At 41.7% G+C, this 27,983-nt stretch overlaps 1 protein-coding gene across 1 annotated transcript in view; it reads right to left on the bottom strand.

Moving 5' to 3' along the window:
• Positions 1 to 27,983, bottom strand: part of GALNT9 (polypeptide N-acetylgalactosaminyltransferase 9) — a 678,907-nt gene that overhangs the window by 100,822 nt on the left and 550,102 nt on the right. The window contains exons 7-8 of the mRNA XM_075321947.1: positions 6,547 to 6,732; positions 5,162 to 5,299 (exon numbers count right to left, since the gene is read on the bottom strand). Of these exons, the coding sequence (XP_075178062.1) occupies positions 5,162 to 5,299; positions 6,547 to 6,732 (324 nt within the window). The remainder of the gene's footprint in view (positions 1 to 5,161; positions 5,300 to 6,546; positions 6,733 to 27,983) is intronic.

The raw sequence follows: 27,983 nt of genomic DNA, 5'->3' as shown, positions 1-27,983 counted from the left end.
CACTCCCCTCACTATTAATTCCCTGCCTAATGCACTGGTGCATAAGGTCCAGAATACTTTTAGGAAGGGCCCATATTTTGTAGTCAAATTTATAACCACATTTTTATCTCCATGCTAAGACAGTCTGCATAGTCTGATCATATATCATAGTCTCTTTCCAAAATTAATGATAGAAAAAAAAGAGGTCAGGTACAAGGGGTACTGATAAAACAGACTACACAGGTTGGTTCATAGGCTGTAATCCTAAATCACATAATATAGATTGGAGCTGCAGGCTGAAAATGATATAACATTTTTAATCTAAAGTATGTGGACGGTTACTTTAGTTTTTGTGGTAATCATTTGTGTTAAGTAGTAGACCCCAATGGAGTGGCAGAGGAAGCATTATCATTGTTGTTAAATCTAACAATGTGCAACATTTTGTGATTACTCACTACTCACTAGTGTGAAAAATAGACTAGACATGCTAAAAAAGGTATCAGCAAAAATCACAGATCATTCCCAGAGATATTTATATCATCTTAAAATATCCTGTGCAAAAGCAGTTTTTCTTGCCAGACCCACAAATGAGAAAATGTGGTTTAGACTAGTTTTATTATCTCTAAAAAATGTGTTCAAATGTTTTAATGCAGTATAATTTATCACATACTAATGTATTAGCTGAAATTAATCTCTAAGCCTCTATAATGCATATATAAAATTCACAAATATACGGTACATTTTACACAAATATACACACAAATCTTATGTACACAATACACATACATGTACCCATTACACATTCATATACACACTAAAGGAGTTGTCTGGTTTCAGATGAAAAGTCTGCAGTCACAGCAAACTGCAAGCCATGACATTTTCTAATGAACACATTGTCACGGTTTTCCTGTATTCCCTGTTTGGTTGGGTGGTCATGTGCCCACATGTGTGAGATTTGCATACTTGACAACTAGTCTCATCTATCTTCTCTGAATAGAAGAAAACTGAGAGAAAGACAAGAGACTAGTTAACAAGTGCGGGCAAGTATGCAAATTGATACACAGCGTGTGAAATACATATTGAACACATCACCAATTTTCCAGGTAAATATATTTCTAAAGGTGCTATTAACATAAAAAAGTCTCAACAGATGTCGGTAATAACCCATACAATCCACGCAGGCCAAAATTGAAACAGTAGATGTCCATAAATTAAGTTATGGATAATGATGAGTGAACCTGAACTGTAACGTTCGAGGGTCAATACCGAACGCCTAGTGTCCGTGCACGGACCCTAAACACAGACTTCTCAGAGAAGTCTGTGTTACTGTTCGGGTACGGCCACCCAGATAAAAAAAAAGGCAAAACGGGGATTAAAACAGGACAGTTATACTTACTGAGTCACAAGGCCACTTTACATACAACGATATCGCTAGCGATCTCGTTAGCGATGGGACATGCCCAGATCATTGCTACGATTTGCCGAGATCGTTCATAGGTAGTTTTGTAGCGGTCACATGTACCCATCTCACAAACGATGCTACATCGTTCAGCGATATATTGTTTGACCAAGGCGGTTGTGTGGACATCGTCAAACAGCATTCCTCCCAACGATTCCAGCAACGACAGAGGCGTATAATTATCAACCATGGCTGCAAATCAGAACGCAGTTGGGACCACCAATCAGAGCATAGGAGGCGTGGAGAATTGCTTGTAACGACACGCCCGCGTCGCTGATGACGGACGCAGTAACGATGTTGTTCATCGTTGGCAGGGTGTCCAACATAGCAATATGTCTGCTGCGTTCGAAACGCCGAACAATATTTTGAAAATGTGTCAACAATCAACGATTTTCGCTATTTTTACGATCGTTCAGAGTCGCTTGTAGGTTTCAAATGCAACGACGTCGCTAATGACGACGGACGTGCATCACGAAAACCGTGACCCAGACAACATATCGTCAGATAAATCGTAGCATGTAAAGGGGCCTCTACACTGCTCCGAGCCTGATCAATACATTTCTTGTATATGTACTGCTTCCCCCAGCCACCCTCTGTGACAACATCTGTGATTAGTTGCAGTCACAGTGCCGGCATGCTGGCATCTGTGATGGGTTGCCCTCACACTAACTGTCTTGGTCCCCAGAGTGGAGTGTTAAAATAAATAAATAATTGGAAAAAATGGCGTAGGGTCCCCTGTATTTTGATTTTTGATACCCAGCACAAATAATGCCATCAGCTGCCGGCTACATCCCGAGCTGTGTGCATTATCTTTCCTGCGTATCAAAATATGAGGGATCCCAATGCATGATTTATTATTATTTAAATAAATGATTTTAAAAAACATTTTTGGATCTCCCCCATTTTTGATACCCAGTTAAGATAAAGCAGACAGCTGGGGGCTAGTATTCTCAGACTGGGGAGCTCTATGGTTATTGTGCCATACCCAGCCTAAAAATAGCAGTCACCCCAGACTTGGTGAATCCATTAGTGCTGAAATGTTTGCTGAAATGTCTGCACCAGATTTCAGCAGAAGTTTTGCACCTACTGGCAGAAAACCACACCAAAACAGTGTGAAAACCAATTTTTGCATTTTTGGCCAAGAGATGCAAATTTGGTGATTAAATCTTTACACCAAACTCCTGTACCTAATTTACACATCTTGGCTAAAAAAAAATCGTGCAGTTACGCATCATACCTTATGCAGTAGTGATGCTTTTTTAGCCAGGAGGTGTAGATTGGGTGAAGGAATATGCTGTTGAAATTTCAGCACCAAATCTACATCTCTTGACAAAAAAATGGGGTTTTGTGCCAGAGAATGCAGGTCTGTGAACCAGTTAAGTCGGAGACCTCGTCTCAGGTTGCCTGTGATCACAGGTGGATTACTGTGGGAAACTCCAGCTATGACCGCAAATAACATGAATGACATCACTGCTGATCATGAGGCTCATTCATTCTCTGCCTGCAGCTCACAACAGACAGTCATTATTTTATGACTGCCCCTTGTCACTTTAGATGTAACAGAGCAGGAATCGTTGTGAGACCTTTATTTATTTTTATACCACGATAGTGACTTGCAGACAGGATGTAGGCAAAGAGATCCTTAATCCAACAATATATCACTTAGATTTCTAGGTGCAGCAGTTCTGACACAATCAAAGTTTTTAGATTTAGCAAAGCAGAAGAGCTAAGAAAGCTGTCCCTACCCACACCAGGCTTTCAGTATACAATATCTTTATTCAATGACAGTGAGCTGCTAAGGTACCGCCCCGCGGGCTCGGCTGCGACCGCCGAGCCGCTCGGATCCGTGCTCATACTGCAGGTGGTGGCTCGAGGCTCTCATGGACCCGGGGGTCACGTCGCTCTGCAAGGGAGTTGGCGCTGCATGCGGGGACTTGGGTGAGGAGTTCCACGGCCAGGGCAGCGGTTGTTTGGTTTGGATTGTAAGTTCGTGACGCCACCCACGGGTTGTGGTGAATAGATGGACACCACCGCTGCCGTTAACTAGGCCTCCTGGGGACGGTGTTTCGCAGCTTGGTGTTGACCCCTCCATGGGTAGGGGAATGATGGTCCCGGGGGCCCGGGGGATGTGCTGAGGTGGGGGAGCTGGTGGTGCGTGCTAGACGCGGGTGCGATGCTGCGCGGCCCGAAGGCACTGGTGTACTCACTCTGACACAACACACTGGAGTCTCTGGTAAACCAAACGGAGTGATGAACGGGGCCCGCAGCCGGCTGCAGCTTCTCCCAGAATAGGTTGGGGGTTTCCGCCTTTCTCCTGCACCTCTGTGTGTAAATATTTGACTCCTATGCCTAGACACCGGTAGTCCGCTCCCCGACTTGCATATGCTGTAGGAGCCCATTTGCCCGCAGACGCTGGCCCTTTGGGTCTCTATGCTTTGGTGGGGGCTTTACCCTGTATGGTTGGACTGTTGTCTTCTAACGGGGCTTGTGTGGGATAGGTCCTTATGTCTAGTCCGCAATCAGTTGATTTGACTCGCCCTGTCGGTTTGGGGCCTTGTCTGGGTCTGAGAACCCCTCATGGTGTTCCAGTTTCCAATCGGTTCCCCGGTTTGGTGCCGGCGGGCCACCGCCCGACCCTGGTCCCTACGGTTGCACCGGCTGTAATTCCAGCTCCTGCAGGCGGCCACCACCGTCTGCCTCCTTGCCAATGGTGACTGGGCCCCGACCCAGCCACCTGGCAGTCTCCTGGCAGGCCTGAACACAGGACTGCCCATGAACTTGACTGCTTTTCACCTCCTCTAGACTACTCTTCACTTGTGCTTGACTCTTGTGTTGTGTTTTCCCGCCTCCAGGCCTGTGAACTCCTCGGTGGGTGGAGCCAACTGCCTGGCTCCGCCCCCCTGGTGTGGACATCAAACCTGGAGGGTGGTGACTGGTAACAAGGTTTTTAGTTTGACTGATGTCACCTAATCTGGAGGGGGGTGTGGTGTTGTGTGTGACTACCTGGGACGACCTGACTAGTCCAGGGCGTCACACTAATCACAATGAGAATCTTCTGAGGCTAAAATAAACGTTGCAAGCAATCAACAGCAGAGACTTGCTAAGAGAGGCATTACTGAAATTTGTGTTTTAACCCTTGCAGCATGCTGTCTTCAGATTGCATAGCAAAACCTGCTGAGAGATTGCCTTTAATTTGTTTAATGTTTCCTGACAGACGAGCCTATGTTAAACTTTTAATAAATGGATTATGAATTCCTCTGATCACTTTGTTTCTTACTGTCTTGTTTGCGTCATTTAGCATGGTTACAGTCCTTCTCCTTTAAAGCGTACTTCCATTTCCCTAAAAAAAGATTATAGTGCAGAACTCTGCAGTATAAGCTTTCTATTAAATCTCTGCTTTACATGTTTCTGCTGATAACCCACCGCAAGGACTACCTGAAGTCTTTGCCGCAGACTACACTAAACTAGGCAGCGTCATGCTCGATGCTCCTAGATACTTTATTCTGGGTGGTAGCAAGAACTGTAAAATCGTATAACAATAGTTTCCAAACTGAACATGGCCGCCAAGCAGCAGAATTATGCTGCATACTTTAGTGCAGCACACAGCACAGGCTTTGGGTAGTCCGTGCTTTGGGTTATCAGCAAAAAGATGTAATGGAATGATTTAAAGAAATTACACTGGTATGGTTTAACATTTTTCTTTTTATTACAAGAGTTCCTTACCTCGCCGTAGTTAATAGTATTATTGTAAATCCTCATTTCTGGGTATACATTCTCCAGGTACCATTTAAAATTACGACACTGTAGTTTATGTCGAAGAGCTAGTCTTTCAGATACATCGCCAAAGTCCACCCCAGGGTTCTTTGAAAAGAAAGTAAGACCAGATATCAGGTTTCTGTTTCATAGTTCAGTGAATTGTCTTAACAACACTTTCCAGAACATTGTTGTACATTTAACAGACTGACAGAATGATAAACCTCATGACACTGAAATCTGGGGAACCATACAAGATACAGAGACATAACACATTTAGGCAAATTAAATATTGATCACTTTATTTTGCTACATTTCCGCAAGGAAGTTATTCATTGATGTCGTCTATGGAGAGCGCAAATGTAATGTGTCTGTTCTGTGATACATATCTAAACCCTTCATCAGGTTAAATTTATTCTGCAAGCTTACTGCATGGATTGATTTTAATTTTATGGAAAAATAATTGTTTATAAAGAAAATATTACATTATATACAAAAAAGTCATTTTCTAAAAATATTAAATTGGCATGGATTAAACAATTTTGCATTGTCTTGGAAGCGCCATCACACAATGTTCTTTGTATATATACTTACGTTTTTGAGACAACAGATATAAAGTCTGCTCTAAGGTATTACCCCACTGTCATGTATGAGCAGAGCCTATTCAGGATTCTTGCAATTAAAATTCTACTGAACTGCTAATCACATGGACAAGCTGGTTGTCTCATATAAAGCCACTAAACTTCAGGAATTAAACTTTATTTATTTCCAATCATCTGCAGATTTTGTTTAGTGCACACTTAGTAAAAATGAACAAAAAAGGGGGGGATTTTTCCAGCTCACCTGTTCTCCAACTCCTAGTAATCCTCCAAAGTGCACAAGCCTGCCGGTCAGTCCTAGCCGGTATAACAGGCAAAAAAGTGATGAAAGAGTCGGCTCAGCACAAATCCAATAAAATATAAAAAAACGTTCTTTATTGATATTTCCTTAAAATAATCATTCCTGGAAATACATCACACAAAGGTATAATCTGCATACAGGTGAAACTTTACGCGTTTCGTACCTATATTATAAAAACAAAAGGGTCCTTAATCATAAGTGATAATTTTATTTTTATGATATAGGTCCGAAACACGTAAAGTTTCACCTGTATGCAGATTATACCTTTGTGTGATGTATTTCCAGGAATGATTATTTTAAGGAAATATCAATAAAGAAATATTTTTTATATTTTATTGGATTTGTGCTGAGCCGACTCTTTCATCACTTTTTCGACACTTAGTAAAAAGCAATTAAAAAATACATAAAAACAACAAAGAATGAATATCAAAGCTACTTATTTACAGGAGACTTACCGTCATTGGTATGTTCCACGCCATATAAACATGGGACTTGAACTCATCCATCCAGACTTCTGCAGCTCGTAGAGCATTACGCTTTGCATAGTAATCAATATCATTATTATAAGGCTTCTTTGTGCGTTCAATATGGGCAACTCTAGAGCAAGGCAAAACTTCCATACTTCCCCCACACTGCCAGACCTAGAAAGCAGATGTTCAAAAATGAGACTGGCAGGAAATGCTTTACTTGAACTCAAGAATTTGTTAGTATGATTTTACTACCAAAACTACTGTAGTGGTTGTATGGCTGTAAAGGTCACTTTACTAGTATAACAAAAATGACAACTGGTAAATGATAAATGTTTTGCAATAATACGATGTGCTAGTAATGGAAAATCAAACTTTGTACCCACATGAAAATTAGCCTACAAGTGCATTGGCACAGCCTGCATACAATTCCAAAATAACTTTTAGGTTTCTTTAAAGGTTGATTTCTTAGTGCTGGAACATCAACTTTCTACAAAACAGGCATAATTTTTATAGTTGAACTGGAACCCATTCAGCCATACTCCAAGCTTCAGTGGGTACATCATCCTGACAGGTTCCCTTTAAAATTGAATGTTCATGTTCTATGTTGAACAAATTCTTTACATATCTTTGTAATATGTGGTTTTAAATTTTTCTGATACAAAGATCCAAGTCTCCAGCAATAACATGATAAAATTAAGACTACCTGCAATTAATGCCATTTATTGGTTGGGAGCTTACTCCATACAACTTATGTATTAACCTCAAGTCTATTTTTCAGTATTTACCAGGCTCTTAACTGGTCAATGAGGTACATTATCATCAAAGGTTAGTAATTATAATTCACATATGCGTGGTAGCTAAAAATTGAATAGCATCATACTGGAGACAAGTTTTGATTCCCACAATCACTGAGGTGATTGACAAAGTTACCTTACATAACGATTTCGAACAAAGTTATGCAATTTATAATAATTCATTTGCTGCATATCATAAAAAATGGAGCCCTTGGCTTTCTTACCAACAAAATTCTTAATAGAGTCTGGTCCATGTGCTTAATGTCTGAATTTTAAACTCCACAATCCTTGAAAATTGAGACTTCTATACCTGGAATTTGACTTCTTTATTCTGCATTTTATCTTCTTTATGTATATATACTTGAATTATTATAAAAGTTCTCCATTGTTTCTTACCCTTTCCCACTCCCTTCCCTCTTTTCCTCTCCTGCCCAATAAAATGTTCTTTTATTCATCCCATCCCTCCCTTTTCTCCCTACCCTTTCCCTTAGGTATGATGGTTTACTCACTTGATACGTTAATGTCTACATATACTGCTATGTATTGAGTGTCCTGTATTAAGTTACTGTTTGTTTTGCATTGATTGTTTGTATGAAAATTCTTTAATAAAAATTATTTCAATCAAAGGTTAGTAATCCAGTTATAATCCCGGCTCAGGAGCTGAACCTGCTTCATATTAGGCAGATACCGGTTGTGTTACAAAGCTAACATATGCCTGTAACTGCTCCCAATGATAAGCGAGCACTACCATGCTTGGGTGCTTGGTACTCATAACAAGCAGTTGGACGCTTCAACAGCCTTGATTCATGTACTGAGTATAATGGAAGTCAATGAGGAAGGCGAACATTTTTCCAGAAGATCTTCTGGAAAAATACTCGAGTTTTCCATAGACTTCCATTATAACTGGTACACAAGTCGAGCTCGTCCAAGTGACCAACTGCTCGTTACGACTACCGAGCACCCAAGCACGGTAGTGTGCGCTCATCAATAATGCCAATGTTAGATATTTAAATTATGTTATTGCCGTTACATGATGGCAGAGAACTGATTGGATTCCTTGGCAGGTAGAGGCCTGATGAAGACCCTCGTTAATGCCATCTTGGTTCACCTATGAAGCTCAGTCACAGACTATGCTTTATACGAGAGCTGTGATTTTGCTACATACTGCAATACTATGGTAATGCACATTCAAATCACCTAAAAGTAGTAAAAAATTAGGTAATAAGAAAAAAATGTAAAATATTTAAAAGTTTAAATCATCCCCCTTTCCTTGCAATAAAAATAAAAAAATTAAAACATGTTTTAAATTAAACTAATTTGGTATTATTGCTTCCAAAAAATCAGATCTAACAAGATATTAATTTATTTAAACTGTAAGTTCAATGCCAAAATAAAAAAATAAAAAAATGCTGTGGGTGGTGCAGAGGGGGGCCCAGATGCTCATTGCGAGCGGCGGGGCTGTCCTGGGGCTGCGGGCGCCGCTCTGTCCTGGGGCTGCTGGGGCTGCTCTGTGCTGGGGCTGCGAGGGCTGCTTTGTCCTGGAGCTGCGAGGGCTACTTTGTGCTGTTGCTTGCTGCAGGTGGTGAGGTATGGGCCATTCTGAAGATGTTGGTGGTGCGGACTTCAAAGAAATGGCGCCCGAAGTCGGCACATGCGCAAATTGAGTTATCGGCTCAATGACAAGCCGAGATCTCATCTGCCCATGCGGCACCTCCAGGCACCATTTTCCTTATGTCTGGTACTGGGACATGAATGGGCCGGAGGCAGCACATACGCAGATGAGCTCTTGAGCTGTGAGCTCCATCTGCGCATGCGCCAACTCTGGGCACCATTTTTTGAAGCCCTCATCGCCGACATCTTCAGAATGGCCTGTGCCTCACTGCCCACAGCACCAGCACAGAGCAGCGTGACCCGCCGCACAGAGCTCCACAGAGCAGCGGCACCTGCCGCACAGAGCAGTGCCGCCCACCACACAGAGCCATACAGAGTAGCACCACACGCTGCACAGAGCAGTGCCCGCAGCACACCACACAGCATTGCCCCTGCCTTTTGTGACCCCTTTCCCCCACTCCCCGGTAAGTTACATTCGGATTTTAAGATGCACCCCTTATTTTCCTCTCATATTTTTGTGAAGAAAAGTGCATCTTACAATCCAAAAAATACGGTATAACATGTTACACAAAAAAAGACCTCATATGACTATGACGACAGAAAAATAAAAAAGTTATGGGTCTTTAAATAAGAGGGGGGGAAAACAAAAGCACAAAAAAAAATTCCCTGGTCATTAAAGGGTTATGTTTCCCCTAATAATAGCTAAAACTTCTATGGATATTTTTAGAGCTCTGAATCATAAAATAAAGCATAAGAATAACAGAAGAATATAGATAGTACACAATTCTGTGGCCTGATGTAATCAAATGTAACAAAGAACAGATACATGAGTGCCAGATAATTAAAACAAATATTGGAAAAAATAGCTTTTATGCTAATCATCCTAATCTAGTGACTATTGCAGATAGCTATGCAGCCAATTATTGGTCTTAGGCCCCCTTCACATGTCAGTGATTCTGATACGTATGTGCTTTTTTTTTATACTTACCAGAATCACTGACATACGCAGACCCATTTTAATCAATGGGTCTGTTCACACATCAGTGATTTTTCACTGAACGTGTCTCCGTGCAGCGTACACGCGTGTCCGTGATTCTGCACGGAGACAAGTCCATTTTTTTCTGGATTCACTGATGACCCACGGACCACACTATGGTGTGATCTGTGTGTGATCCGTGAAACACGTACCAGACAAACACTGACATATTAAATAATAAAGATTTTCAACTAACCCTTCCAGCGATTCGCTGTGCAGCCTCCGCTCTCTGCAGCTCCTGCCCGGCTCATGAATATTCATGAAAGCAGAAACAGCCGACCCGGAAGTAGCTGCAGAGAGCGGTGGGCGGACGCTGCAGAGCCAAGGAGTTCAGCACCATGGACAGCAGGAGCGAAGGCAGGTGTGTAATGTCCATTTGCAATGTGCACGGATTGCACATGGACAACCCATGTGTGCCATGAATCACGGAACATGGAGGGACATGTGCATGTTTTACATGTCAGTGAATAATGTCAGTGTTTTTCACTGATGTGTGAAGGGGGCCTAAAGGGTACTTCTCACATAGTGAGATCGCTAGCGAGATCGCTGCTGAGTCACAGGTTTTGTGACGCACCAGTGACCTCATCAGCGATCTCGCTGTGTGTGACACTAAGCAGCGACCTGGCCCCTGCTGTGAAATCGCTGATCATTACACACTGCTCTGGTTCATTTTTTGCTCATTGCTCTCCCGCTGTGAAGCACACATCGCTGTGTTTGACAGCGAGAGAGCAACGATCTGAATGTGCAGGGAGCAGGGAGCCGGCTTCTGACAGCTGCGGACGCTGGTAACCAAGGTACACATCAGGTAACTAAGCGAAGCGCTTTGCTTGGTTACCCGATATTTACCTTGGTTACTAGCGTACACCGCTCTCTTGCTGCCAGTACTGGCTCCTTGCACACGTAGCCAGACTACACATCGGGTAACTAAGCAAAGTGCTTTGCTTAGTAACCCGATTTGTACCCTGGCTACGACTGCAGGGAGCAAGCACAAAGCAGTGTGCATAACCAGGGTAAATATCGGGTAACCAAGCAAAGCATATTACCTAGTTACCCGATATTTACCTTGGTTACCAAGTGCAGCATCATTTCCACGAGTCGCTGGTGGCTGGTCACTGGTCGCTGGTGAGATCTGCCTGATTGACAGCTCACCAACGACCATGTAGCGATGCACCAGCGATCCTGACCAGGCCATATCATGGTCGGAATCGCTGGTACGTCGTTTAGTGAGACGGTACCCTTAAGGCCCTGTCACACACAGAGATAAATCTTTGGCAGATCTGTGGTTGCAGTGAAATCATGGACATATTGTTCCATTTGTACACAGCCACAAACCTGGCACTGATTGTCCACAATTTCACTGCAACCACAGATCTGCCGCAGATTTCTCTCTGTGTGTGACAGGGCCTATAGTGTTCATGTGAAGATAGTGGACACAAGACCACTAAAGTACAGGCCGGACTGCCTGCCTCAAAGGTAGTTAAGGGAGGGCAGCATGACTAAGGAGAGATGCTAGGCCTGTGGGCATAACAAGGGATTAAGTTGCGGATGCACTTTGTGCAGGAGAATTGGAGGGTGGGGTTATAAGGGCTGCTGGGTTGTGGAGCCCTGTGATTGATCAGGGGCAAGGTAGTTGTAGGGTAGTAAATAGGGCAGGTCTTTGGGATGGGAGTAGTCTTTTGGTACCTGGAAGATGTCTGGAATCATACCGCCCACCCGCCCTAATTTTTGGAGCGACGTGGAGAGATAAAGAGGCATTTAATTTGTTGCAGCTGTAGGTGGAAAAGGAGAGGGGTATTTGAAGTTGGTGGATTGCACAAAACAGTAAGAAGATACCCATTGCAGAAATGGGTTACCCGTTACTTTGAGTTTTGCTATATACAGAAATACTGTGGTATTGCTGTGAATAGTACAAACAATCAGGCAATCGCAGATTCAAGCCCTCTAAAGGGACTTAACATATATTGAAAAGTTAAAAAAATAGATCAAATCACAAACTTTTTCTCCATTAGGAATAAATACACAAAAATAATTAAGAAACAAACACGTGAGATCGCTACATCTGAAAAAGACCTATCTATCAAAATATGAAATAAATTAAACCGATTGGTAAACGACGTAATGAGAACAAAAATGTAAACCCTAAAGTTAGTTTTGCAGCGGAAAAAATACTATGAGGCTGAAAACATCTACCCCACAACGCCAAAAACAAGCCCTTACTCAGCTCCATCAACCAAAAATGAAATGGTTTTTATTTCTTGTTCTTCTTACAAATTTCTGAATTTTCTTTTTACCACTTGCATAATAATAATAATAATAATAAATGCACGTTTAATTTCTCCATAATCGTACTTCGCTGGAGATTTATATTGCCGGGTAATTCTGTACCATATAGTGAACGCTGTAAATAAAAAAAGACAATAAATTGTGTATTTGCTGTCTTTTCACAATTGTGCCGCACTTGGAATTTTTTACCCAATACATGAAAGTACTTCTTATGCAAAAACAAATATTGTCATTATAAAGTACAACTTGGCGCACAAAAAAATCAAGCCTTCATGATCAACTAAAGAAAATAGCCAAGTCGGAAAGGGGTAAGAGCTGGCAAACAGTGGTGTAAAGCAAATGCAAACTGGAAACCTGGTTATATAATGGCTGGGGTTATGTTTGACTTGTATTTTGTTGTTGCACACAGGCTATGAAGGGGTTAAGGGTTTACAGAAATACAGCACACTTTGACAATCAAAGGATGGATGTGCACAGCGCAAACTTGTGCTTTAATCAATTGCTACAGATTTTTATTTTGTTACTTTTTTTTACAGCATTTAGACTCTAAGGGGTACTTTGCACGCTGCGACATCTCAAGCCGATGCTGCGATGCCGAGCGCGATAGTCCCCGCCCCCGTCGCAGCTGCAATATCATTGTGATAGCTGCCGTAGCGAATGTTATCGCTACGATAGCTTCACATGTACTCACCTGCCGTCCGACGTCGCTCTGGCCGGCGACCTACTCCTTATTAAGGGGGCGGGTCGTGCGGCATCACTGCGACGTCACACGGCAGGCGGCCAATAGCAGCGGAGGGGCGGAGATGAGCGGGATGTAAACATACCTCCCACCTCCTTCCTTCCGCATAGCCGGCGTGAGCCGCAGTGACGCAGGTAAGGTGATGTACCTCGCTCCTGCGACTTCACACACAGCGATGTGTGCTGCCGCAGGAGCGAGGAACGACTTCAGACCGTCGCGTCAGCGTAATTATGGATTACGCCGACGCTACACCGATGATACGATTACGATGCTTTTGCGCTCGTTAATCGTATCATCTAGGATTTACACACTACGATATCGCCTGCGATGCCTGATGTGCATCACTTTCAATTTGACCCCACCGACATCGCACCTGCGATGTCGTAGTGTGCAAAGTGCCCCTAAGGCTATGTGCCCATGGGACTCTGCACCCGCAGATTTTGCTACAGAAAACCTGCGGATTTATCTGGATTTTCTAGATAAATCTGCAGGTTTAAGCAAGTCTAGACACTCCCTATGTTATCCTATGGGACATGGGGAGTGTCTGTGTCCCTGCTGTGGTATATGCAGGTGCGGATGTCCCGCAGCTGCACATAACTGCATGGCAATTATTACTGCGGATTTACCTGTGGCTATCCCGGCCCTCCACTATGGAGATAGAGGCCGGGAGTTCCGCAGGTAAGTCGCTTGAATGTCCGCAGGTTTCCCACAGCTATTTTTCTAGAATCCCGCAGCGATGTATAGCTGCGGATTATGGCGAGCAGCTGCGGGAAACCTGCGGACGTACCTGCGGATATATCCGCAGGTACGAGCTCCGGTGGGCATATAGCTTTAATACAGCCATCTTAGACAATAAGTCTATAGGTTTTGAAAAATGGTGTCAGCCATATCATTCATAGTTCCATAATGGGGAAAAAATATATATATTTTAAAACCCTTGGCTTTTTTTTTTTATTTTGCACAGGTGGAGAAGTTGTTAAAATTACCCAACTTGCCGCTGGGACATCCCAAGGACGAATTGCTCAACCCGAGACACCAGTTACTCTTCAGTTCCAAGGAAATAAAATTACTCTATCCCAGAGCCAACTACGCCAGCTTACTGCAGGCCAGCCATTACAGCTACACGGTAAAATTGAGAAACAAAAAACAAACACATTTTGATAGTGTTTTTAAGTTTTGGGGGGTTTTTTTTAAGAAAATTATTGCACTTACACGTTTTGTTATACACATTTTTATTTCTTTTTTGTGTATTGGAACAATACCATATAAAGAGGGAAAAAAAAAGCAAATTGGACATAATGTCACACTAGACTCCCTTAATGGGCCGCACATAATTGTTTGAACCCTCAACTTAATATTTGTTTGCACACTGAAAATAACTGCAATCAGTCACTTCCTATAACCATCAACAAGCTTCTTACACCTTTCATCTTTTGCAAACTGCTCCAGATCTTTCATATTTGAAGGGTGCCTTCTTCTAACAGCAATTTTAATATCTCTCCACTGCTGTTCAATGAGATTTAGATCCGGACTCATTGCTGCCACTTCAGAACTCTCTAGTACTTTATTTCTATCCATTTCTGGTCACTTCTTGTAGTATGTTGGGGGTCATTGTCCTGCTGGAAGACCCATGACCTAGGTCGCAAATCCTACTTTCTGACACTGGGCACTACAATGTGACCCAAAATCCTTTGGTAATCTTCAGATTTCATGACGCCTTGCACACAGACAAGACACCAAGTGCGAGAGGCAGCAAAACACTCTAAAAACATCTTTGAACCTCCACCATATTCAACTGTAGGTACTGTGTTCTTTACTTTGTAGGCCTCATTACGTTTTGTGTAAACAGTAGACTGATCTGCTTTACCAAAAAACTCTGTCTTGGTCTCATCTGTCCACAAAATGCTTTCCCAGAAGGATTTTGGCTTACTCTAGGTCTGTCAGACCGTCAGAACTAGATCACTGACCGATTCTGATTTAGCTCATTGTGCAGCCAGCAATAGATGTTAAAACACAGGCTATAGATTGCAAGTGCTGCAATGTTTTTAATGAAATTAAAGTAAACCTGTCATGTGCAATATGTACCCAGGATCACAAGCCGTTCTGGGTGCATATTGCTAATCCTTGCATAACTGGCCCTCTATCGAGTAGCATAGATCAAGAGATCCTTAAAGAAAAAGTTTTTCCAAAGATTTGTTATAATATGCTAATGAGCAAAGGGACTAGTCGCAAGGGCTTTAGTTTCCTTGGCTAGTCAGCCCGCTTAGCATGTTAAATTTCCAACTTATCAAGCTATTTTGAGGGTCATCAAATATCAGAAATTCTAAATAATTCAAATGACCCAAATTCTCATGAAACATTAAATTCTTTATTATTTTATTAGACAAAAACACAAGAAAAATATTAAAAAGATGGATAATGATATAAAAATATCCTGGCTTCAAATAGTATGGTTGGTTAATGTGGGTCCCTGCTGGGCTGGGTCTCAGCGGGACATTGGTTGGTCAACACTCGGCTAGGTGTCCTCGAGCCGGTGTGGTGCAGCTGAGGGCAGGTGATGGTGTTCGTGTTGCAATCATTTACAATGGGAACCTTCACTTACCCCCCTCCTTTTCTGCTGGTTATGTTATTATTGGGTTATTACTATATTGATGTATGAAAATGTTATTGATTGTTTGATGTTAATCAATAAATTGGCTGCTGTGGCCTTTTAGATCCAAAGTCATACAGTCTTTGCATCTTAATTTTAGGTAAAGAAGTCGCGAAAGGTGGTTTTGGGTAGTGGTCAGGTCGGTACAATAAGGTAAGGCCCTCAGTCAGACTTTCCTGAGTCATGTCAGTGATTGCCTACAGCGGTCATGTGTTGTAGAGGGGAGTTCACTGATAGAGCCCTGTAAACTAAGAGGACATCTAAAGTGGCAGAGCTTCAGTAGGTCCGTAATGCTGATTTTGTGATTTTAAAGCCGTAACTACATTTGTCCCCATATTTACTGTAAGTAGAGACGAGCGGACAGGTGGAAGTTTGGGTTCTTTGGGTTCAGCAGGAGTTTAGATAAAGTTCTGTTCTGGACCCGGACGTGACCCAAAGTTCAATGTCCCCATACAGCCAGCCATATACAGAGCACTTCCGATGAAGGATGGGGGGTGTTTTTCAATTTTTTATATTTGTAAACACTACATCCTAAAACACTGATTTTAACACCTGTGCGAGCCATTCAAATACTGCAAGTAGATCGCTGAGCACCGAGCGTACCTGAGCACAGCAATGTTCGCTCAAGTGGTGTGCATGCGTAATGAACCCGAACTGTGAATTCAAACAGTGATTTTTTTTTTTTAAAGTCTGTATTCTGTACAGTTCAGTGAACTTTTCAGTTCGGGTTAACTCATCTCTACCTGTAAGCAATTTAGTATGCAGATACTTAGGGTGGTGTCACATACAGCGACGACGACAACGACGTCGCTGTTACGTCACCATTTTATGTAACGTTGCAGCGACGTCCCGTCGCTGTCACTGTGTGTGTCATCCAGCAACAACCTGGCCCCTGCTGTGAGGTCGCCGGTCGTTGCTGAATGTCCAGCTTCATTTTTTGGTCGTCGCTCTCCCGCTGTGACCCACACATTGCTGTGTGTGACAGTGAGAGAGCGACGAAGTGAAGCGTGCAGGTAGCAGGAGCCGGCATCTGGCAGCTGCGGTAAGCTGTAACTAGGGTAAACATCGGGTAACCAAGGGAAGACCTTTCCCTGGTTACCCGATATTTACCTTCGTTACCAGCGTCCGCCCTCGCTGCCAGTGCCGGCTCCTGCTCTCTGCACATGTAGCTGCAGTACACATCGAGTAATTAACCCGATGTATACTGTACCTAGGAGTGCAGGGAGCCAGCGCTAGGCAGTGTGCGCGACTCCCTGCTCTCTGCACATGTAGCTGCAGTACACATCGGGTAATTAACCCGATGTGTACTGTAGCTAGGAGTGCAGGGAGCCAGCGCTAAGCAGTGTGCGCGGCTCCCTGCTCTCTCCACATGTAGCTGCAGTACACATCGGGTAATTAACCCGATGTGTACTATAGCTAGGAGTGCAGGGAGCCAGCGCTAAGCGGTGTGCGCGGCTCCCTGCTCTCTGCACATGTAGCACAGCGACGCGTGTCGTTATGATCGCTGCTGCTTTTGCTGTGTTTGACAGCTAAGCAGCGATCATAACAGCGACTTACAAGGTCGCTGTTGCGTCACAGAAAATGGTGACGTAACAGCGACGTCATTGTCGCTGTCGCTATCTGTGAACCCAGCTTTACAGGGTATTTTTATTTCCAATTAAAGGGATTAGTCCCATGAACAAAGCATATTTTATTTAATAATATGTTACACAATTGTATGTGATAACAAAATGTTTTGAGATAATCTTGCAAATTTTCTCATGTTTCTGGCCATGAAGAACTACTCCAGATCATGGTCTGCATACACCACAACTCTTGGTCAGAAAATTTGGCATAAGACTCCTGTGATAATTAAATATACAGATGAAACAGCTCTTGCTGTCTCAGGTAACACACTCCAGTCTGAGATAAATGACTTTCCTGCCAAATTTATCACAGGAATGAATGTTTCTACCACATCACCAGTCTTATGAGCTCATCATGTGATAGATATATATATATATATATGTATATATATATATATATATATATATATATAGCTGGAGCTATAATGTCACTGACTTGATTTCTAAGAGGACTGAAGATGCAGCAGTAACACTCCCTCCTGTGATAAAACAGGCAGGGAAATGTGTTAACTCAGATAGGGAGTTATGTCAGAAAGCAGCAGCTGTGAGTCCTTGCTATTTCGGCTGCATACTCACTTATCATAAGTGACTTATTTTCTCCTTCCCCTGGCCAGGAAATCTGGAATTTGCTGAATATGGGCTGGAGCATCTTTGCAGGGTTAGATAATACAACTATCAGTATATAGCAGGGGCACATTTTCAAGATATCAGCACAATTGGGGTTTATAATAAATTTTGCACTCTTTGCCTCCTAAAACCTTTATGCTCCATTGTTTATTGCTGGCTGCAGAATGAGCTAATGAAGAAGATGTCTGTCTGCTTGTTCTGAGTTTGCAACTAGTTTATTTGCCTTTTTTGGAGCTCTCCTGTGCTGGTATAAGACTAGAGACCACAGCAAAGTTGAGCTAAACTCTTTGGCCATAAGTCAGTTAGACGAGCTAATAAAGAAAGCTACAAACTCTCATCAAAACAAGAAAACTGGCAGATTCTCAATCAGGAATGTCTGCAATAAATATTCATGGTGATATGTCACAGACATTGGGGGCTCAATGTCGTTCATATTCAACAGCTAAGAACTGGGTTGCCAAATTTAAAACGGGCCACTTCAGCACCAATGATGTGGAACGTCCTGGACGGCCAAGAGTGGTTGTTGTTCTGGAGATCGTCGATGCAGTGCACAACCTCATACTGGAGACTCAATGAATTTCAGCTAAAGCAATAGCAGACATCATGGAGATTTCCCATGATTGTGTTTGTGTCATTATCCATAAACATTTGGACATGAGGAAGCTATCTGCAAAGTTGGTCCCCAAACATTTGAAAACAAATCAGAGAAGTATGCGAGTGAAAACTTCCCGGTTTATTTGTCAGCATTTCCAGACTGATAAGGACTTCCTGCATTGACTGGTCACTATGGATGTGACCTGGATTTATTTGTATGACCCTGAAAACAAGGAGCAGTCAAAAAAGTGGGGGCACAGTGGTTCTCCTCATCCAAAGAAGTTCAGGGTGCAAAAATCAGCCACTAAACTGACAGCGTTTGTGTTCTGGGATAAGGAGGGCATACTGCTAGTGGACTACCTTCAAAAGGGTTCCACCATCAATGCAAGGTATTACATTGAACTTTTTGACCAATTGAAGGCAGATCAGAAGGCCAAAAGGCGTGGCAAGCTGTCCTAAAGAATCTTGTTCTTGCAAGATAATGACTCCGCTCACACTGCACAAGTGACCACGGCAAATCTGGTAGAGCTGGGCTTCCAGCTGGTTGACCACCCACCTTATTCACCAGATCTAGCTCCCTTCAACTATAATCTGTTTCCAAACCTGAAGAAACATCTCAAGGGTACCAAATTTCACACTATTTCTGATGCCATGGCTGCTATGGATGCCTGGTTTGAGGCGCAACCAAAATCCTTCTTTTTGCTAGGCTTACAGAACTTGGAATACCGATGTAAGAAGTGTGTTTACATCAGTGGAAAGAGTATGTGTAATAAATGTATAAAGTTTCATCATCCTATCTCGTTTCTTTCTGGTTAAAGCCAAAGACTTATCAGCAGCCCCTCGCATATGTATTTAGGTTAAAAAAATGTCTAAAAAGGTGTCTATATCATTTAAATGTACGCGATAATACTGTTCATGGCAGTATGTTTACAGGCTGCAGCACAGAAACAGAGGAAAGGAGAGCTAAAGCGGTCATATCTTTTCCGACATATCAATCAGTTAGAAGAGCAAATAGAGGAGACACTTGCAAAGAATGTGCATCAGGGGCTGAATTTGCATTAAGTTCTTGCAGGGATGCCCCAAGCATAAAGCACTAACTGAAGTTTTCATCAAAAGAGCATTCACCATTTCCACCTACAGCCGCCCCTCCTTCCTCGCTGCTGGAGGCCTGCATTGTACGACAGCGAACTCCAGGCCTCTCCCGCAGCTCAAAGATTAACACAAGCTTGTAAAATCAAAACATCAACATTAAAAACAACATACAGTTTATCTGCTGGTAAATTGCCAGCAAACAAAGAATATTGCTTTTTTTCTGACAGCAGAGGAAGACAATTGAGGCAAGTACTGGAGCTATTTATCTATACATACAAGCCCTCATCGATTACTTTACTACAATTTTTAAGAATCAAACAAAAGTCAAAATATTATTAACATGAATTTAAAAAGATAAGATGTTTATATACCATATTATGCAAAACAGATAATAGAAATATATTCTGTAAGGTTTTTTTATAACTTGTATAATGGTAGTGAGCACTTGGCAAAAGCCAGCTGTTTATGGATTAGAAATCTGCAGACCTCATTTTATAAGACAGCTATCATCTGAAATTTCCAAACAACACTGCCTTGAGAATAGCATTGATGTATGAAATCTGGTCCCTTCCATTCTTATGCATGTCGACCTAAAGCTGGCTCGCAGCACACCCCAGGCATATTTTCTACCATTGTGCATGAAATGAGAGAAGTAGTTTGTAACACAATAATTGAGAACTGTGGTTAAAATGCCCATCTCTAATGGAAATGTGTTCCCCCAGCTATAGTCATGATAATTACTCAATTTACAAATTACATTTTTCTTTTAACACTGGAGTGATGCTTCTAATCCAAGATCTCTGTACTAAAGGCTGCTTTACACGCAGCGACATCGCTAGCGATGTCGCTCGTGAAAGCACCCGCCCCCATCGTTTGTACTTCACGGGCAAATCACTGCCCGTGACGCACAATATTGCTAGGCCCCGTCACATGGACTTACCTTCCTACCGTTGCTGTGGCTGGCGAACAGCCTCTTTTCTAAGGGGGCGGTTCTTGCGGCCTCAGATGTCACACGGCAGGTATCCAATAGAAGCGGAGGGGTGGAGACCAGCCTTATTTATGACACGCCCACCTCGTAGCTGGAGGACGCAGGTAAGCTGTTGTTCGTCGTTCCCGGGGGGTGTGTCAAATGTAGCGATGTGTGCTGCCTCAGGAACAACGAACAACCTACGTCCACAACGACCAACGAGATTTTGAAAATGAATGACGTGTCAACGATCAACGATTAGGTGAGTATTTTTGATTGTTAACACTCGCTCGGAGCTGTTACACGCAACAACGTCGCTAAAGACGTTGTGTGTAAATGGGCCTTTAGTCTAAGGGCGCAGTCACGTGCCGATTAACTCATACGAGGACTGCATCGCATTTTTTGGACTGGCTGTTGGCTCTCCTGACCCAAGCATAACTCCATTAATATACTTTTTATGCTCGGGCTCACATACATCATACAGCTATGTGACTGCACCGTTATACTCACCTGACACTGTCTTCACCTTCTATAACCGCCAATCACGTCGGTCTCCTGTGATTTGTGACTTGGAGTTTTATGAGGTGAGCTGCTGGTAACTCTTCAATGCAAGTTTATGAGAGCCTCACTCTAGCCTTGTTCTTGCTCACATAGACTTGCATTGAGAGCTTGTGATGAAACTTTTGACTTTCGACCAGTTGTAAGTTGCATTCACAAGATTGAGGTGAAAAACGTGAAAGCGATGGCGGGTGAGTGTAAAACCGTGAGCCTAGACCTTAAATTAAAAGCACCACTTCAGAACTGAAAAATACCCTAAATGATTATAAATGGAACTGCATTGGGAAGTCATGGAATTCACTGTCAATGCAACTTTAATGTGAGCCTTTCCCGTAGAAAATGCTGGTCACCTACAAATAAAGGGTTAATCCGCAGGTAAATAGTGTTGAAAAGGTGCATGGTTACCTTACCAAGACAGCGGCTCCCGGGGGAAAATGAACTTTATACTTTCTGGATGAGGCCTGCTTTCAGTCATACAGTCACTACTCAGAGAACTGATGCACTGCAGATAATGCTGCCTAAGTGCAGCTTTCAGTCACAGTACAGACTTCTGTATGACTGAAAGCCAGTGGTACCAGGTAGGAATAAAGTTCATTTTCTCCTGAGTGCTGCACTTTCAATAAAGCAGCTGGACACCTTTCCAATGCTATTTACCTACAGATTGACCCTATATATGCACAAAAACAGCATTATCTGATTTTATCACCAGTTTAAAGAAATTAAACTTAATTGCATATTTAATTGCTTGCATTTTTTTTTTAAGTTTTTCGGTTTTAAAAAATATGAGCATTTTACAAAATTAGGAATCAGGAAATCAGAAATTAAGGATGTAGATGAAAAATATTTCACAACATAAGGAGTTGTTAGTTCTAACATGATATTGTATGGTCATCCAAACATGATCATACCTCGACTAAACTACTTCAAAAATGTCTTTTCCTCTTCTATTATAGATGAATGCATACATTTTAAATTATAACTTCTAGCTCAGGTACCTTTTCAGAATAAACTATTATGCATGTACATGAGTAACACTAAGTTCTGGCTAATATATGAATGTACCCTGCATAGTCACTAGAATCTGTAACAACTTCTTGTAGTGTATTCTGTCTTGTTCTCCCAGCAACTTCCCCTCTCTTTCTTCTCCATAGACTTCCATAGGCAGCAGGTTTAATTTGATCTTTTGATGCCTCAGTGAAGACAGATCTGAAGACAGATTTGAGCAGTTTTTCTTGACCAGTGCACTATATGATGTGATTTCTTGTCTTGGCTTATACTTTTATTTTCAGTTTGTTGTCAAGCTTTACACCCTTTTGCAATAACATACCGCATTTCACAGCTTTATTACTTGGCAATACCAAACATCTCTTCCCTCAACTCCAAGCACCACCCCCACTCTACACTTTATACAACCTACTCTCCTTTTGACTTGCTTGCTCATAACATTCTTTGGCTCTACTATTGTGCATTCTCTTTTATCTGAAATTGACTACCCTTATTCAGTTAGGTTCAGGAATATTTGGACAGTGACTGAATCTTTGTGATTTGAGTTTTGCATGTCACTATTTTTTATTTAAAATGAAATAACTGAGATGCAATTGAAGTGGAAACTTTCAGGTCTAATTAAAAGGGTTGAACAAAAATATCCTGTGAAACATTTAGGAATTGCAACCGTATTTCTACAAATACGGACTTGGTAGTGAGCTGGACTTTCCTTTTTCTTGTATTTCTACAAAGCGTTCTGTTCATTTTTAATACTTTATAAAGAATCCTTTGCAGGCAATGACTTCCTGAATAGTGATGGGCGAACCCCCGATGTTTGAGTTCAGGAGCCTCCCCCGAACGTTTTGTAAAGATCAAGTTCGGAACGTGAGATAACGCAAACTTGCGTCCGAACTCCGAACTCAGGCTTTATAGTTATGGGATGAGGTGGGGGGCTGTAAAATAAAGAATATAGTTAACAATAAACATTGTCATTATACTTACAGGTCCCGCAATGCGTCCTGCAGACTCTGTCTCCCAGCCGCTTGTGCTTTCACGTCCGATTATTGCTGTGCCCTCCGGTAACCAGCACTGACTTACATGACCTTCCGTGACATCATAGCCATGTGACCAATCAGGTATGAATGTTGTATTACCTCGCTGGTTACAGACTGGTCACATGGCTATGATGTCACGGAAATGTCCTGTTAACTGAACTTTGACTGTCACTGTGCAAGTGTCGCATCGGCATCACCTGGTACGGCCACATACTCTCCTGACAGGAGCGGTTGACTGCTTGTATTTGCATTCAGCTGAGGCACTCCTGTCCGGAGAGCGTCAGGCTATGCTGGCTGATACCGATGCGAGACGCAAGTGGAATCATACCCTCACTCTCAGCCTGCTTCTCACTCTGTACAGAGCGATGAAGCAGAGCTGACATGGCTTTCCTTGCTTCATTCTCTGTAGAGCCGCTTGTCTTTACAGAGTGATGAAGCAGAGTTGACATGGCTCTCACTGTGGACTTCATTAGACTAAGGAGTTTTTTTATAATAAAGATGAAGCCTCTATATTTTTTTTGTATTATTTCTAATAAAAAAATTTTTTTTGTCTGTGTTGTGTTTTTTTTTTACTGTCTACTGGAAATTCATGGTGGCCATGTCTAATTTGGTGTGACACCATGAATTTTAGGCTTAGTACCTTCTGAGAATACAAAGCTGGTATTAACCCCTTTATTACCCAGCGTGCCAGCGCCATTAGGGCCGCTGGACGAGCCGGATAAAGCGCCTGGAAATGGCGCTAAGAAACAATGCGCCATTTCCAGGAGCAGCTGCGGGCTGCGGAGAATCTCAGCTAACCCTGCCTTGTTTTACCTTACTGGCGATCAAAATATGGCGGGAGCCCAAGCATTTTCTTTTTAATTATTTTTTTAAATAATTAAAAAAAACTTAATGGACTTTCCTGTATTTTGATTGTCAGCCAAGGTAAAGGCAGGCAGATGGGGGTGGCAGCCTGTAGCCGTCCGCTTTATCTGCGCTGAGAATCAAAAATACTGTGGAGTGCTACATCATTTTTTTTTAAATTGTTTATTTTTATACAACCATATAATGTGTACACATTTATATACATATATACACAGCTCTGGGAAAAATTAAGAGACCACTGCAAAATTTTCAGTGTTTCTGATTTTTCTCTTTATAGGTATATTTTTGAGTAAAACGTAAATTGTTGCTTTATTCTATAAACTACTACAGAAAATAAATACTTGGAAATTCGGAGACATGTTGTCAGTAGTTTATAAACTAAAAGAACAATTTACATTTTACTCAAAAATATACCTATATATGACTACCGAGTGACAAGCAGTTCAGTGCATACATCCGGAAGTTAACAGGACCTGCTATAACGTCATAGTCATGTGACCAGTCTAACCCAATGTCTGTACAGCAGTCACACCAGACTGGTCACATAGCTATGATGCCATGGTAGGTCCTGTAAGTCAGTGCTGGTTACCGGGAGGGCAGAACAATGATCGTACGCGGAAGCAGAAGCGACCGGGAGACAGTCTGCAGGACGTGTCGCAGGATCTGTACGTATAATCAGAATGTTTTTTAATAACGTGTTTTTTAATGTGTTTTTTTAATGTGCAATGTAAATATATATTTACCTAATAGAATAGCACATACAGTAATGGCTATATCATAATCAGACATTTCAGTGTAGAATATTCAAAGGATCATGGTAATCACCATGATGGAGATGCCATTGTGGCCAGGCTTTTCAAGAAAATTTGATAGGGACAGAAATACCTTCCAGCTACTGAGATTAGTAATTATACAGTCCTATTCTATGGGGAAGCCAATGTTGATGCTGTGCTCGAGTTTTTTTAGATGCAGAAAATTCTCAACTTTCCATCTGCTGATACTGTAATCTGCAGAACCATCATTGCATCAGTTAGACTGCCTGCTCCCAGCTATAGTTTATGTCTGCCATATATCTCATATACCTTTCATTCCGAGAGATTATTTACAGCTCATATTGAAATTCAGCCACAGATAAGAACGTGGAAGTCTCATTTGGGAAAAAAATGAAATCACTTTGCAATAAATACTATATGAATATTCATCAATTGTTAATATAATTCAGTGTGTCTTTGTCGCTGTCACCCAGCCGGGTACATTGTTGAGAAGACCAGTTATTAAAGAGATCAACTTCTGTACATGGTGACACTAGAGACTTTGTGTTGACACCTTGCACAAAATATGTCACTTATGCATGAGACTGCTGTTTGGTAACAAGGATCTTCGTGAATTTCACTGCGCCAAAGGGAGGTTTTTAGCATCCGTTCACACACACCTACACAATCCCACAGGGCTATGACAGTGAAGGCAGGTTGTAATAAGAGCTGGCAAGGAATTCTGATTTAATTTGTCTAAAAATATTCATGACAAGAACCGCTCACCCTTCGTGCATGATATTAGGAGGCAGTTTAGCAGCAAGCTTATTACAATGACAATTCCTGGCAAGAACTTGCTTCACTTAAGATGCTCAGGCTAGACAAGTATGCAACATTAACCCCTTGAATGCTATGACAGCTATTCTGGAGTAGACAATTCCATGCATAAGATTCTTGATAACATATTAAATGGTCCCTAAATATGATATTCATATACATTGGAAAAAGTTGTTTAATTAAACAAAATGGTAAAGATTCTATGTAAAACAAAATAATATATGGGATTATCAGAAGAAAACCCAATTCATATAACCTTTTACAACACATGAACATCAAAGAGGGTTGTCGCAGTTTGCAAAGCACCCTTATGAGTCAAAGTAGTGACTGACAAGCAGCAGTTCTTGCTCACTTCAAGAGAATCTGTCAGCAGGTTTCACTATGTAATCTGAGGACAGCATTCTGTAGGGGTTAAGAAACAAAAATCAGTTATACCTCTCTTACTAGGCTGTGTGCTGTTCTTTACTAAAACTAAAAGCTTTATCACCTAGTGATTATCATTGCTGGATGACAATGTCACACGCAAGGCAGTCCAGCACAACATCTGCTGTGATTGAGAGCTCACTGTCAATGTGCAATCTCTATAGAGAGCCTTATGTGGGCAGGACGGGACTCTCTCAGCTCTGCTGTTTTGCTAAATGTAAAAGCTTTCCTTGTGTAAGAATGGCTGCAGCCAGTAATCTAAGTGATATTTTGTTGGATTCAGGGTCTCTTTCTTTACATTATGCTGCTCTCAGATGAGGTAGCAAAAACCTGCTGACAGATTTGCTTTAAATTTGAGCCACCCATCCATGTATTAAATGATTGGCTATTCCTCATGAAAGCCACCATGTAATACTGCAGCTGGTTGCTCTGGCCTTGGGAGCAAGACCCACTTTGATCTGCTGATTGCTGCTTTAAGTGCCAATTTAAAGGGGCTGTCTGTGATGAGAAATGTGGATTAATTTAGGATCTAGAGTAAAGAAAACTCAGCTAACTCTTTTTACAATTTTGTTTTTGTTTACTAAGTAATGGTCCTAATATTCTCATTTTCTATGATTATGTTACATGACTCCACTGTCAATTAAAAAATACACATTTTTGTCTATCACAATGTGATTTATCTTATGTTTTATGTGTATACTATATTCTTTGATTTGATGTTTTGTATCACTTTTAGATAAGCACCTTGATAAAGGCCCAAAAAGGCCGAAATATTGGTCTCTGGACATCTGTATTCTTTTTTTTACCCTTTGTTTCTGCTTGAAAAATAAAAAGTGGACTTATATTGCAAATATTATTCTTTGGACTCTTATTATTTCACCTATGGTGTGCCGTAAATAATCTACCTTTATTTGACTTCTTTTTTTCGAGTACCTAATTTTTCGAGTGAGCAGACATTACCCTCTAATTAGAAAACTCAGCTATGAAGGTGCATACCACATAAAGTGACGCCTGAGGAGCATAGTGCATAAAAGTCAACAATCTTCTTCAGACTCAATAGCTGTAAAGTTGCAAAACTTTTCTTGCAATAACTATAGATGAGTGGATCAATTCAAAAAGGATTCAGTTTGAGTTGAATTTATTGAAAATTGTGGTTTTAGGTGAATACAAACATTTTGAGATTTAATTCATGGTTTGCAAGAAAAAATTGCCGGCATTATTTGCCACATTGCTGTAGCATCATGGAGCAACCTACTGTCATTTTGGGGTGCCAAACGGGCCTACCCATAATGCCCTGCAGCTGTGACATTACTGATTATGCAATTATCATTTCAATTCAGTGGTTCCCAGTGGAGTTGTTTTCTTTCTCTATAGTGACTAAGTTTCTCTCTCCTTAAGTATGTAAGCTCTTATTGTCAAAAGGGTTTGCTATCTCTCGTTTGTAGAGTGTAAGCTCTTATGGTTTAGCTGGACCCTGTCTCTCTCGCTTGTAAAGGGTAAACTCTTTTTGCCAACGGGATCTTCCCTCTCTCCTACAGAGTGTAATCTCATATGGTCACTCTCTCTCTCCTCTCTTTCATGTGTATTTCTGGAGAAGTTACAAGGTTTCAAGTATTGAGATTCACATATGCTTATTCATTGTAAATAAACTTTTTGGAGAAAATTCTGCATAGTTTTTTAATTTGAATTTCAAACAAACCACTCATCTCTTGCAATAACATAAAAATGAAAACTGTGTCCTGGGAACTTCCTAGCACTGGCTTCCATGGTCAAAAAGCTGAATGCAAGCCTTATATGACCAATCACGAAGTTAAGCATTGGTACGAGTGGTGTAAAGTCCATCACATCTGGACTGTGGAGCAATGGAAATATGTTCTGTGTAGTGGAAAATCATGTGTCTCTACTTGGCAGTTTGAATACTGAATGTCAGG

Source organism: Anomaloglossus baeobatrachus, chromosome 1, assembly GCF_048569485.1.
Source record: "Anomaloglossus baeobatrachus isolate aAnoBae1 chromosome 1, aAnoBae1.hap1, whole genome shotgun sequence".
Classification (NCBI taxonomy): Eukaryota; Metazoa; Chordata; class Amphibia; order Anura; family Aromobatidae; genus Anomaloglossus; species Anomaloglossus baeobatrachus.
The sequence above is the reverse complement of the archived record's forward strand: the minus strand, read 5'-3'. Positions and strand labels throughout refer to the sequence as shown.